At 41.9% G+C, this 13966-nt stretch overlaps 2 protein-coding genes and 1 long non-coding RNA gene across 14 annotated transcripts in view; all 3 read left to right on the top strand.

Annotated features, from left to right (window-relative positions):
* Positions 1-13966, top strand: part of LOC118240669 (ribonuclease inhibitor-like) — an 82536-nt gene that overhangs the window by 12221 nt on the left and 56349 nt on the right. For all 7 annotated transcript variants that reach the window (XM_081704112.1, XM_081704117.1, XM_081704114.1 and 4 more), the window contains 3 exons: positions 198-374; positions 578-754; positions 1769-1945. In XM_081704112.1, the coding sequence (XP_081560238.1) occupies positions 198-374; positions 578-754; positions 1769-1945 (531 nt within the window). The remainder of the gene's footprint in view (positions 1-197; positions 375-577; positions 755-1768; positions 1946-13966) is intronic.
* On the top strand, positions 2113-2693 carry LOC118240540 (uncharacterized). Its single transcript, XR_014119027.1, has 2 exons — positions 2113-2244; positions 2337-2693. It is a non-coding gene; the product is annotated as an uncharacterized LOC118240540 (long non-coding RNA).
* LOC118240539 (uncharacterized) overlaps positions 10345-13966 on the top strand; it is a 31851-nt gene continuing 28229 nt past the window's right edge. For 2 of the 6 annotated variants that reach the window (XM_081704610.1, XM_081704609.1), the window contains exon 1: positions 10360-10941. The gene's annotated coding sequence lies outside the window, so the exon portion shown is untranslated. Of the gene's footprint in view, positions 11010-13966 lie in introns of all 6 variants that reach the window. The other 4 variants (XM_081704612.1, XM_081704611.1, XR_014119154.1 and 1 more) reach the window with 4 other exon arrangements.

Below are 13966 nucleotides of genomic sequence, written 5' to 3'. Positions count from 1 at the left end.
TAGATGTGTGTGTGAGAGAGAGTGTGTGTGTGTGTGTGTGTGTGTGTGTGTGTGTGTGTGTGTGTGTGTGTGTGTGTGTGTGTGAGTGAGGGAGAGGTGTGTGTAGGTCTGTGTGTGTGTGTGTGTGTGAGTGAGAGAGGTGTGTGTGTGTGTTGAGGTCTAAATACACTGAGGAGTTTTTCTCCTTCTCTCTGCAGGTTGTATAACTGCAGTATTACAGAGAAAGGTTTTGCTGCTCTGGCTTCAGCTCTGAAGAAAAACCCCTCATCACACCTGAGAGAGCTGAACCTGAGGAGCAATAAACCAGGAGACTCAGGAGTGAAGAAGCTCTCTGATCTACTGGAGGATCCACACTGTAAACTGGAGATACTAGAGTGAGTTACTGGACTACTGTTTATTTATAGACATGTGTGGGAGAGAGAGAGGGAGAGTGTGTGTGTGTGAGAGAGTATGTGTGTCTCAGCAAGAACGTGTGTATTTGTGTGAATGTGAGACAGTGTGTGTGTGTTTGAGAGAGAGAGAGGTGTGTGTGTTAAGCTCTAAGTACACTGAGGAGTTTTTCTCCTTCTCTCTGCAGATTGTCTTACTGCAGTATTACAGAGGAAGGTTTTGCTGCTCTGGCTTCAGCTCTGAAGAAAAACCCCTCATCACACCTGAGAGAGCTGAACCTGAGCTACAATGAACCAGGAGACTCAGGAGTGAAGAAACTCTCTCATCTACTGGAGGATCCACACTGTACACTGGAGAAACTGTGGTGAGTTACTGGACTACTGTTAATTTATAGATTGTGTGTGTGTGTGTGTGTGTTTGTGTGTGAGAGAGAGTGCACGTCTGTGTGTGTGTGTGTGTGTGTGTATGTGTGTCTGAGAGAAAGGGGTGTGTGTGTGTGTCTGAGAGAAAGGGGTGTGTGTGTGTGTGTGTGTGTCTGAGAGAGAGGTGTGTGTGTGTGTGAGAGAGCGAGGTGTGTGTGTGTGTGTGTGTGTGTGTGTGTTTGAGAGAGAGGTGTGTGTGTCTGAGAGAGAGGTGTGTCTGTCAGAGAGAGGTGTGTGTGTCAGAGAGGTGTGTGTGTCAGAGAGAGGTGTGTGTGTGTGTGTGTGTGTGTGTGTGTGTGTGTGTGTGTGTGTGTGTGTGTGTGTGTGTGTGTGTGTGTGTCTGAGAGAGAGGTGTGTGTGTGTGTGTCTGAGAGAGAGAGGTGTGTGTGTGTGTGTGTGTCAGAGAGAGGTGTGTGTGTGTCTGAGAGAGAGGTGTGTGTGTGTGTGTCTGAGAGAGCGAGGTGTGTGTGTGTGTGTGTGTTTGAGAGAGAGAGGTGTGTGTGTCTGAGTGAGAGGTGTGTGTGTGTCTGAGAGGTGTGTGTGTGTCTGAGAGGTGTGTGTGTGTCTGAGAGGTGTGTGTGTGTCTGAGAGAGAGGTGTGTGTGTCTGAGAGAGAGGTGTGTGTGTGTGTCTGAGAGAGAGGTGTGTGTGTGTGTCTGAGAGAGAGGTGTGTGTGTGTGTCTGAGAGAGAGGTGTGTGTGCGTATGTCTGAGAGAGAGGTGTGTGTGCGTATGTCTGAGAGAGGTGTGTGTGCGTATGTCTGAGAGAGAGGTGCGTGTGTCAGAGAGAGGTGTGTGTGCGTGTGTCTGAGAGAGAGGTGTGTGTGTGTGTGTCTGAGAGAGAGGTGTGTGTGTGTGTGTGTGTGTCTGAGAGAGAGAGGTGTGTGTGTGTGAGGGAGTGTGTGTGTGTGTGTTGAGCTCTAAATACACTGAGTAGTTTTTCTCCTTCTCTCTGCAGGTTGTCTTATTGCAGTATTACAGAGGAAGGTTTTGCTGCTCTGGCTTCAGCTCTGAAGAAAAACCCCTTATCTCACCTGAGAGAGCTGAACCTGAGCTACAATAAACCAGGAGACTCAGGAGTGGAGAAGCTCTCTGATCTACTGGAGGATCCACACTGTACACTGGAGACACTAGAGTGAGTTACTGGACTACTGTTTATTTATAGACGTGTGTGTGTGTGAGAGAGAGGTGTGTGTGTGTGTGTCTCTGTGAGTGTGTGTGTGTCTCTGTGAGTGTGTGTGTGTCTCTGTGAGTGTGTGTGTGTCTCTGTGTGAGTGAGTGTGTGAGAGAGAAAGTGTGTGTGTGTTGAGGTCTAAATACACTGAGGAGTTTTTCTCCTTCTCTCTGCAGGTTGTATTATTGCAGTATGAACTTCAACAAACCAGGAGACTTGGAGACAAACTAGGAACAGCTGGAGACAAAGCGGAGGAGATGGTGTGTCTGATATTTCTGTTCCAGGCTCTGTGTGTCTGTGTGGCTGACTTTGTGTCTCATATCTGATCGTGTTGTCCTGTTCTGTCCTAAAGAATCTGAAACAGTCTGATGTGTCCTGGAGTTTCTCACAGAGAGGAATGAGGATCCTTCACACCCACATCCAGGAGACACCTGACAAGATTCTTCCCCAGCGCTGGATCTCTAGTGAACAAGCTCTCCACAACAACCACACCCTCTACACACCCTGTTCCCCTTAACCACACACAACAACCACACCCTCTACACACCCTGTTCCCCTTAACTACACACACCAACCACACCCCTCTACACACCCTGTTCCCCTTAACCACACACACCAACCACACCCCTCTACACACCCTTGTTTCACTATGATTTATTTTGTGTGTTTCTGTAAATACCTGCGTGTGTGTGTGTGTGTGTGTGTGTGTGTGTACATTCGCTCTGACTGCAGTGTTCTGTGTTGGTCAGCACCACATGTGATGAACTCTGTTACATGTACATACTGAGTAAAGGATTCTGCCACTATCATGTACATATACTGTATATGTATATATACCAGTCCTATATCATGTACTGTATATGTATATATACCAGTCTTATATCATGTACTGTATATGTACATATACCAGTCCTTTATCATGTACTGTATATGTACATATGCCAGTCCTATATCATGTACTGTATATGTATATATACCAGTCCTATATCATGTACTGTATATGTATATATGCCAGTCCTTTATCATGTACTGTATATGTATATATGCCAGTCCTATATCATGTACTGTATATGTACATATGCCAGTCCTATATCATGTACTGTATATGTATATATGCCAGTCCTTTATCATGTACTGTATATGTATATATGCCAGTCCTTTATCATGTACTGTATATGTACATATACTAGTCCTTTATCATGTACTGTATATGTACATATACCAGTCCTATATCATGTACTGTATATGTATATATACCAGTCCTATATCATGTACTGTATATGTATATATACCAGTCCTATATCATGTACTGTATATGTATATATGCCAGTCCTTTATCATGTACTGTATATGTACATATACCAGTCCTTTATCATGTACTGTATATGTATATATACCAGTCCTATATCATGTACTGTATATGTATATATACCAGTCCTATATCATGTACTGTATATGTACATATACCAGTCCTATATCATGTACTGTATATGTACATATACCAGTCCTATATCATGTACTGTATATGTACATATGCCAGTCCTTTATCATGTACTGTATATGTACATATGCCAGTCCTTTATCATGTACTGTATATGTACATATACCAGTCCTATATCATGTACTGTATATGTACATATACCAGTCCTATATCATGTACTGTATATGTATATATACCAGTCCTTTATCATGTACTGTATATGTACATATACCAGTCCTATATCATGTACTGTATATGTATATATACCAGTCCTATATCATGTACTGTATATGTACATATACCAGTCCTTTATCATGTACTGTATATGTACATATACCAGTCCTATATCATGTACTGTATATGTATATATACCAGTCCTTTATCATGTACTGTATATGTACATATACCAGTCCTATATCATGTACTGTATATGTACATATGCCAGTCCTTTATCATGTACAGGTATATGTATATTGTAAAGGAAATACTATGTGCTTCAGTGATTCATATACATTCAGCAGTATCCTGTTCCCTAGGAAAAATGTTTATGTAAGCAAAGAACTTTAAGGGAGTGAGACCGTAGATCAGATAAGCAGGAAGATGTCTCTCGTTTTATTGCCTGCAATTGCTTTACTGCCTGCCATTGCTTTATTGCCTGCAATTAAGGGATGACAGTCAAGCAAGATTGTTACCAGCCGGCCTGAAAGAGATAAGCAACGCGTAAAGCTGATTGGTCTATGAGCCATAGCAACAAGAGGCAGGAAGTCTGTGATTGGTCAAGGCATACAGTTAGAATTGTATATCAAGCAATGCTCTGTATGACTCGGGGCTTCTCTTGGTAGTGAGCCCCACACTCTGTGGAATCTTTCTTTTCTATTAAAACCTTTTTTACTTATTATCCACATCTGACTCCCCGTTTCATTGAATTTCCACCACAATATATACCAGTCCTTTATCATGTACTGTATATGTACATATACCAGTCCTTTATCATGTACTGTATATGTACATATACCAGTCCTTTATCATGTACTGTATATGTACATATACCAGTCCTATATCATGTACTGTATATGTATATATACCAGTCCTTTATCATGTACTGTATATGTACATATACTGTATATGTATATATACCAGTCCTTTATCATGTACAGTTACTGTATTAAACTACTGTTTAAGTTTAGTTTTAAAGTATAAAAGCAAAAAACAATCAGTATACTGAAATGTGTACTGGCAATGATTTGCTCATATACTTACTAACAACAAATGTATCATCCTGCCATATAACAATTTTAAATTCAATAAAGTTATTTTTTCTCACTTGTCTCATTTGTGATACATACACACAGAAACAATACACGTAGTTGTTCATAATAATAAAAACACTAATTTCAATTTATAAACTACTTTTCTTAAACACAAAGCACTACCATACCACCACTAAACATCCATCCTCAGCAGGAGTGTTTTGAACGGGGTCAGGTAGAACATTCCAGAGTCCAGGTGTTCTGCAGGGAAACGCTCTCACACACCTGGATTAAGTCTGGCAGGAGGCTTCTGTAGAGAGAGAGAACTAACGGTACAGAGAGCAGGAGTGTAAGACTTCACCAGGCCACAGAGGTGAACTGGACCTAAACCAGGAACAGCTCTGTATGCTAAAATAAGAGATGTACAATCAGCACAAGGAGCATACTAGTAATTAAAATGTTAGATTGCCACCAAAAATAGATTTTCATTTTGCTTCTAAGATGGGTTGTGTGTAGTCAACCAATCAACCCACACAGACAGAAGATGGGAACTCCACCCAGAGCTGAGAGGGAAATGTGCTACCCACCAAGCCACTGTGCTGGTTGTGTATAGTACAGGGTGTGTGTGGTGTGGTGTGGTATAGAGTGGTATGGGTTGTGTACATTATGGGTTGTATACACTGTGTAATGTAGTATAGTTTAATAAGGGTTACATGTAGTGTAGTATGAGTTATATATATTATGGGTTGTGTGTAGTGTAATATAGTGAAGAATGGATTGTGTATATTATGGTTTGTGTGTAGTGTATAGAGTAATATGGGTTGTGTATATTATGGGTTATGTGTAGTGTACTATAGTGTAGAAAAGATTGTGTGTATTATCGGTTGTGTATAGTGTAGTATGAGTGTGTATATTATGGGTTATGTGTAGTGGTATACTGTAGTAAGGGTTGAGTATTTTATGGGTTGTGTGTAGTTTAGTGTAGTATAGTGTATTATAGTTTGCGTTGTGTGTAGTATAGTGTAGTATAGTATGGGTTGTGTGTAGTATAGTATAGTATGAGTTGTGTGTGGTGTTGTATAGTGTAGTATGGGCTGTGTGTGGTAAAGTATAGTGTAGTATGGGCTGTGTGGTAGTATAGTGTAGTATAGATTGTGTGTGGTATAATATAGGTTGTGTGTGGTGTAGTATAGTATAGTATGGGCTGTGTGTGGTGTATAGTATAATATGGCTGTGTGTGGTATAGTATAGTGTAGTATGGGTTATGTGTGGTGTAGTATGGGCTGTGTGTGGTGTAGTCTAGTGTAGTATGGGTTATGTGTGGTGTAGTATAGTGTATGGACTGTGTGTGGTATAATATAGGTTGTGTGTGGTGCAGTATAGTGTGGTGTAGTATAATATGGGCTGTGTGTGGTATAGTATAGAGTAGTATGGGCTGTGTGTGGTGTAGTATAGTGTAGTATGGGTTATGTGTGGTGTAGTATGGGCTGTGTGGTGTAGTATAGTGTAGTATGGACTGTGTGGTATAATAGGTTGTGTGTGGTGCAGTATAGTGTGGTGTAGTATAATATGGGCTGTGTGTGGTATAGTATAGTGTATGGGCTGTGTGGTGTAGTATAGTGTAGTATGGGTTATGTGTGGTGTAGTATGGGCTGTGTGTGGTGTAGTATAGTGTAGTATGGGTTGTGTGTGGTATAGTATAGTATGGGCTGTGTGTGGTGTAGTATAATATGGGCTGTGTGTGGTATAGTATAGTGTAGTATGGGTTATGTGTGGTGTAGTATGGCCTGTGTGTGGTGTAGTCTAGTGTAGTATGGGTTGTGTGGTGTAGTATGGGCTGTGTGTGGTGTAGTATAGTGTAGTATGGACTGTGTGTGGTATAATATAGGTTGTGTGTGGTGCAGTATAGTGTGGTGTAGTATAATATGGGCTGTGTGTGGTATAGTATAGTGTAGTATGGACTGTGTGTGGTATAATATAGGTTGTGTGTGGTGCAGTATAGTGTGGTGTAGTATAATATGGGCTGTGTGTGGTATAGTATAGTGTAGTATGGGCTGTGTGTGGTGTAGTATAGTGTAGTATGGGTTATGTGTGGTGTAGTATGGGCTGTGTGTGGTGTAGTATAGTGTAGTATGGACTGTGTGTGGTATAATATAGGTTGTGTGTGGCGCAGTATAGTGTGGTGTAGTATAATATGGGCTGTGTGTGGTATGGTATAGTATAGTGTAGTATGAGCTGTGTGTGGTGTAGTATAGTGTAGTATGGGTTATGTGTGGTGCAGTATGGGCTGTGTGTGGTGTAGTATAGTGTAGAATGGGTTGTGTGTGGTGTATAGTATAGTATGGGCTGTGTGTGGTGTAGTATAGTATAATATGGGCTGTGTGTGGTGTATAGTATAGTATGGGCTGTGTGTGGTGTAGTATAGTATAATATGGGCTGTGTGTGGTGTTGTATAGTGTAGTATGGGCTGTGTGGTGTAGTATAGTGTAGTATAGATTGTATGTGGTATATAGGTTGTGTGTGGTGCAGTATAGTATAGTATGGGCTGTGTGTGGTGTAGTATAGTATAATATGGGCTGTGTGTGATATAGTATAGTGTAGTATGGGTTATGTGTGGTGTAGTATGGGCTGTGTGTGGTGTAGTATAGTGTAGTATGGGTTGTGTGTAGTATAGTATAGTGTAGCATGGGTTTTGTAGTATAACATGGGTTGTGTGGTGGAGTATAGTATGGCCTGTGTGTAGTATAGTATAACATGGGCTGTGTAAGGTTGCTGTGTTTTTTCTGTTATGCGTGTGCGGTGCAGTGAGGTCACAGCGTTTCGCTGTCCGAGGTCCTGAACTCAGCGTTGTGGGACACCGTCACGATGGTAGAATCGTTACCTCGCCTACACTGTCGGTTCTGAGAGCCCATTTGAGTCTGTAACCTCCACAGCAGCGATGTGCCGCTGGTCCTGTGGCTCACATCAGCGCACCAGCTCCTGTGTAGGGCGTGTCCGTGAACCGTGACGTCACGGTAGATGCTACGACACCCGTCGAGTCAACGACGTCAGCTGGCGAGTCTCACCGACATCGCTGTGCGACAACAGCGGGTCGTTTTATCCGCTCCATTTCCAGAGCAGCACCTCAGAGGCGATGTCCGTGGTAGGGCTGAAAAAGCAGTTTCACAAAGCAACGCAGGTGAGAGCCGAATCTGTTCTTTCAGTGTCGGAAACGGGACCGGCAGCGCACAGCGAGGGCGGAGACCATCCCCGCTTACAAACACCGCTGTAGAGAAATAACGCATCCGAGTCTGTTAGCTTACGGAGCTGAGCATCAAGAGCCAGTGCGCTTTTAGCGTGTTATAGCGTTATAGATCTACTGGGTGGAAACCACCATTAGAATAAACAGATCAATTCTTCTTAACCAGGCCTGTTATAATAGCAGAGCACCGGGCCTGTCGTGGTAGCGTACTGGTTATTACTGTTATCTGGTAGTCTAACGAGAAATGTGGACTTCAGGTGGAAGTTAGTGTAAAAAGATAATGTTTCATAATGTGTTTTTGGCACGTCTGTAATATGATTACCTGCTAAACTCCATCATCTCAACGTTTGTACAGTCTAACAGCGTAGGCCTGCTTGTGTCGTTATGAAACTATAAAACATGCCCATACAAAGGTGTCATCAGTGTACATCAGAGAACTGGTGCCCTGGAGGACAGGAATCTGTGATAGTTCTCTGAGCATAACCCAAGTTAATTCTATTAGCTCTGAAGCTTTAGCAACAATCCCTTACACTTTATTACGAATTTGGAAATCTGTGTTTCCGCACCAATCCGTAATAGATACCGTAACACTCGCTTTAACTACTGGACAAATAAAATGTCCCGTAACTGGTTTCTCAGCCGGGAGGAAGACAGGACACTTGTGTCTCCACGACGGGAGAGGCGCGCGGTAGCTCCGTGCACGCGCTCACACTCTGTCTTCAGAAAAACAGAAATATGATCAATATGGACCTCGTGCATTATCCATACAGAGTGGGGAGTGAAGGGTGCACATGTTTGTAAAATGTTTAAATAAAACAAAATTTGCTAAATTAGGAACATCGTTAATCAAGCAAGGCTTTTAAAGCTTTTCCCAACTGCCATGTTTAAAGTTATAATGATTACATCACTGCAATGGATTGCATTAATAGTTATACTTCAAAGTTTATGAAATATAAGATGTAGGTAATGGAAAAGACATTATGGAAAACAAATTGTGTAGTAAATATACGGTGCAGTAGATATATGGTGCAGTAGATAATTGTGCAGTAGATTATGGTGTAGTAGATTATGGTGTAGTAGATATATGGTGCAGTAGATAATGGTGTAGTAGATAATGGTGTAGTAGATTATGGTGTAGTAGATATATGGTGTAGTAGATATATGGTGCAGTAGATAATGGTGTAGTAGATTATGGTGTAGTAGATATATGGTGCAGTAGATAATGGTGTAGTAGATAATGGTGTAGTAGATAATGGTGTAGTAGATATATGGTGCAGTAGATTATGGTGTAGTAGATTATGGTGTAGTAGATTTATGGTGCAGTAGATAATGGTGCAGTAGATAATGGTGCAGTAGATATATGGTGCAGTAGATATATGGTGCAGTAGATTATGGTGTAGTAGATAATGGTGTAGTAGATATATGGTGCAGTAGATAATGGTGTAGTAGATAATGGTGTAGTAGATAATGGTGTAGTAGATATATGGTGCAGTAGATAATGGTGTAGTAGATATATGGTGTAGTAGATATATGGTGCAGTAGATAATGGTGTAGTAGATTATGGTGTAGTAGATATATGGTGCAGTAGATAATGGTGTAGTAGATATGTGGTGCAGTAGATAATGGTGTAGTACATTATGGTGTAGTAGATAATGGTGTAGTAGATATATGGTGCAGTAGATTATGGTGTAGTAGATTATGGTGTAGTAGATATATGGTGCAGTAGATATATGGTGCAGTAGATATATGGTGCAGTAGATTATGGTGTAGTAGATATATGGTGCAGTAGATATATGGTTAGATAGATGTAGATGTGATTGTTTAAAGTTGGAGCAGGTTTAGATTAAATTAAACACACTTAATTTAAACATTTGAAAATAGTGCTCTTAAAGACAGACATTGTCTGTGAGTAGAGTTACATGAACCCGGTCCACTGAGCATTCTGTGGTCTAGTAGACTACAGTTTAAGGAGACACAGTGCTGTATGTTTGACAAGTGGGACTGCATGAACTATCTGAATGAGTGATTGGTGGGTAAGAATAACATAAGGTTACAGAGTGTGTGTGTGTGTGTGTGTGTGTGTGTGTGTGTGTGTGTGTGTGTGTGTGTGTGTGTGTGTGTGTGTAAATGAGAAAGGTAGATGTGAAGGGCAGAGAGAGAAACTGATTGAGTTGGAAATGGTCTCTACTTCCTGTTTGATGAAGTGTTTTGTTTCATGTTACATGCTGTTTCAAGCTAATACACTCTTGGGAGAGTTTGGCATTAACCCACTGCAGTAGCAGGACACCCAACTGTAATCACACTGCAGTAGCAGGACACCCAACTGTAATCACACTGCAGTAGCAGGACACCAAACTGTATGTGTTAAAGTAAGAAAAGGAACAAAAATTTATCTGATGCATGTCTTCTGGCTAAAGGTCAAGCGTGTGTTGGCGCAGGCAAGCAGGCAGGCAGTATTTTCTATCTGATGATATAGAAACTGGTCCCACTCTTTGTCAAGCACACACTCATACAAATACAGTAAAATGCTTGTGTTGGACTGTGGGGGTGAGTCTCCTTTTTATTTATGTGGTTTGTTTATATATTATATATTTATTGTTTTATTTATATCTCCCTGTTTGTACTTTGGTTTCTGAAAAAATGGCTCAGCAAATATGCTAACGAAGTGTCAAATTAAAAAGGTCATATGCATTACATTTACCTGACACTTTTATCCAAAGCGACTTACAATCATGACTGAGTACAACTTGAGTAACTGAGGGTTAAGGGTCTTGCTCAGGGGCCCAACAGTAGCAAACTGGCAGTGATGTGACCTGAACCAGCAACCTTCTGATTACTAGTCAGATACCACTACCACTGCCTGTGATCTGTATATCATGTTATATGTTGTGTGTGTGTTTTCATGTGTGTTCTCTCACAGAACGTAAGTGAGAAGGTTGGAGGAGCAGAAGGCACCAAACTTGATTACTTCAAAGAAATGAAGAAGGTGAATAATCTCTGTATATCCAGAAATGGAGAAGGTGAATAATCTCTGTATATCCAGAAATGGAGAAGGTGAATAATCTCTGTATATCCAGAAATAGAGAAGGTGAATAATGTCTGTATATCCAGAAATGGAGAAGGTGAATAATGTGTGTATATCCAGAAATGGAGAAGGTGAATAATGTCTGTATATGCAGAAATGGAGAAGGTGAATAATCTCTGTATATCCAGAAATGGAGAACGTGAATAATCTCTATATATCCACAAATGGAGAAGGTGAATAATCTCTATATATCCAAAAATATAGAAGGTGAATAATGTCTATATATCCAGAGCAAAGACCAGTTAGGCAGGAACAGAGTGATACAGACCCAACTGTAGCTGTCTGTGTAGTAGTATAGAGACCCCACTGTAGCTGTGTGTGTAGTATAGATAGAGACCCCATTGTAGCTGTGTGTGTAGTATAGATACAGACCCCACTGTAACTGTCTGTGTAGTATAGATAGAGACCCCACTGTAACTGTCTGTGTAGTACAGATACAGACCCCACTGTAACTGTCTGTGTAGTATAGCTAGAGACCCCACTGTAGCTGTCTGTGTAGTATAGATACAGACCCCACTGTAACTTTCTGTGTAGTATAGATACAGACCCCACTGTAGATGTCTGTGTAGCATAAATAGAGACCTCACTGTAACTGTCTGTGTAGTATAGATAGAGACCCCACTGTAGCTGTGTGTAGTATAGAAAGAGACCCCACTGTAGCTGTGTGTGTAGTATAGATAGAGACCCCACTGTAGCTGTGTGTGTAGTATAGATAGAGACCCCACTGTAGCTGTGTGTGTAGTATAGATAGAGACCCCACTGTAGCTGTGTGTGTAGTATAGATAGAGACCCCACTGTAGCTGTGTGTGTAGTATAGATAGAGACCCCACTGTAGCTGTGTGTGTAGTATAGATAGAGACCCCACTGTAGCTGTCTGTGTAGTATAGATACAGACCCCACTGTAACTTTCTGTGTAGTATAGATACAGACCCCACTGTAGATGTCTGTGTAGCATAAATAGAGACCTCACTGTAACTGTCTGTGTAGTATAGATAGAGACCCCACTGTAGCTGTGTGTAGTATAGAAAGAGACCCCACTGTAGCTGTGTGTGTAGTATAGATAGAGACCCCACTGTAGCTGTGTGTGTAGTATAGATAGAGACCCCACTGTAGCTGTGTGTGTAGTATAGATAGAGACCCCACTGTAGCTGTGTGTGTAGTATAGATAGAGAACCCACTGTAGCTGTGTGTGTAGTATAGATAGAGACCCCACTGTAGCTGTGTGTGTAGTATAGATAGAGACCCCACTGTAGCTGTGTGTGTAGTATAGATAGAGACCCCACTGTAGCTGTGTGTGGAGTATAGATAGAGACCCCACTGTAGCTGTCTGTGTAGTATAGATAGACACCCCACTGTAGCTGTCTGTGTAGTGTAGATAGACACCCCACTGTAGCTGTCCGTGTAGTGTAGATAGAGACCCCACTGTAGCTGTCTGTGTAGTGTAGATAGAGAGCCCACTGTAGCTGTCTGTGTAGTATAGATACAGACCCCACTGTAGCTGTCTGTGTAGTATAGATAGAGACCCCACTGTAGCTGTGTGTGTAGTATAGATACAGACCCCACTGTAGCTGTCTGTGTAGTATAGATAGAGACCCCACTGTAGCTGTCTGTGTAGTGTAGATAGAGACCCCACTGTAGCTGTCTGTGTAGTGTAGATAGAGAGCCCACTGTAGCTGTCTGTGTAGTGTAGATAGAGAGCCCACTGTAGCTGTCTGTGTAGTGTAGATACAGACCCCACTGTAGCTGTCTGTGTAGTATAGATAGAGACCCCACTGTAACTGTCTGTGTAGTATAGATAGAGACCCCACTGTAACTGTCTGTGTAGTATAGATACAGACCCCACTGTAACTGTCTGTGTAGTATAGATACAGACCCCACTGTAACTGTCTGTGTAGTATAGATACAGACCCCACTGTAGATGTCTGTGTAGCATAAATAGAGACCTCACTGTAACTGTCTGTGTAGTATAGATAGAGACCCCACTGTAGCTGTCTGTGTAGTATAGATACAGACCCCACTGTAACTGTCTGTGTAGTATAGATAGAGACCCCACTGTAGCTGTGTGTGTAGTATAGATAGAGACCCCACTGTAGCTGTGTGTGTAGTATAGATAGAGACCCCACTGTAGCTGTGTGTGTAGTATAGATAGAGACCCCACTGTAGCTGTCTGTGTAGTATAGATACAGACCCCACTGTAGCTGTCTGTGTAGTATAGATACAGACCCCACTGTAGCTGTCTGTGTAGTATAGTTACAGACCCCACTGTAGCTGTCTGTGTAGTATAGGTACAGACCCCACTGTAGCTGTCTGTGTAGTATAGATACAGACCCCACTGTAGCTGTCTGTGTAGTATAGATACAGACCCCACTGTAGCTGTCTGTGTAGTATAGTTACAGACCCCACTGTAGCTGTCTGTGTAGTATAGATACAGACCCCACTTTAGCTGTCTGTGTAGTATAGATACAGACCCCACTGTAGCTGTCTGTGTAGTATAGATACAGACCCCACTGTAACTGTCTGTGTAGTATAGATACAGACCCCACTGTAACTGTCTGTGTAGTATAGATACAGACCCCACTGTAACTGTCTGTGTAGTATAGATACAGACCCCACTGTAGCTGTCTGTGTAGTATAGATACAGACCCCACTGTAGCTGTCTGTGTAGTGTAGATACAGACCCCACTGTAGCTGTCTGTGTAGTGTAGATACAGACCCCACTGTAGCTGTCTGTGTGTTAGAAGTCGTGTTTATTTGTTTACACTGCCTCCTGCCCAATGCCAGCCTGAGCTGTTTTCGTCTGATTTCGTCCTGTTGCTATGACAACGATAGAGCTCTGTGTCTGGGGTGATGACATGCATGTCTCTCCATCACACAGTGCCTGAACAGTGCTGATAAATCAGTTTTCTCTTCTGGTAGGTATAGGTGT

This window comes from Electrophorus electricus, chromosome 21 (assembly GCF_041902795.1).
Source record: "Electrophorus electricus isolate QZ-2024a chromosome 21, ASM4190279v1, whole genome shotgun sequence".
Classification (NCBI taxonomy): Eukaryota; Metazoa; Chordata; class Actinopteri; order Gymnotiformes; family Gymnotidae; genus Electrophorus; species Electrophorus electricus.
The sequence above is the reverse complement of the archived record's forward strand: the minus strand, read 5'-3'. Positions and strand labels throughout refer to the sequence as shown.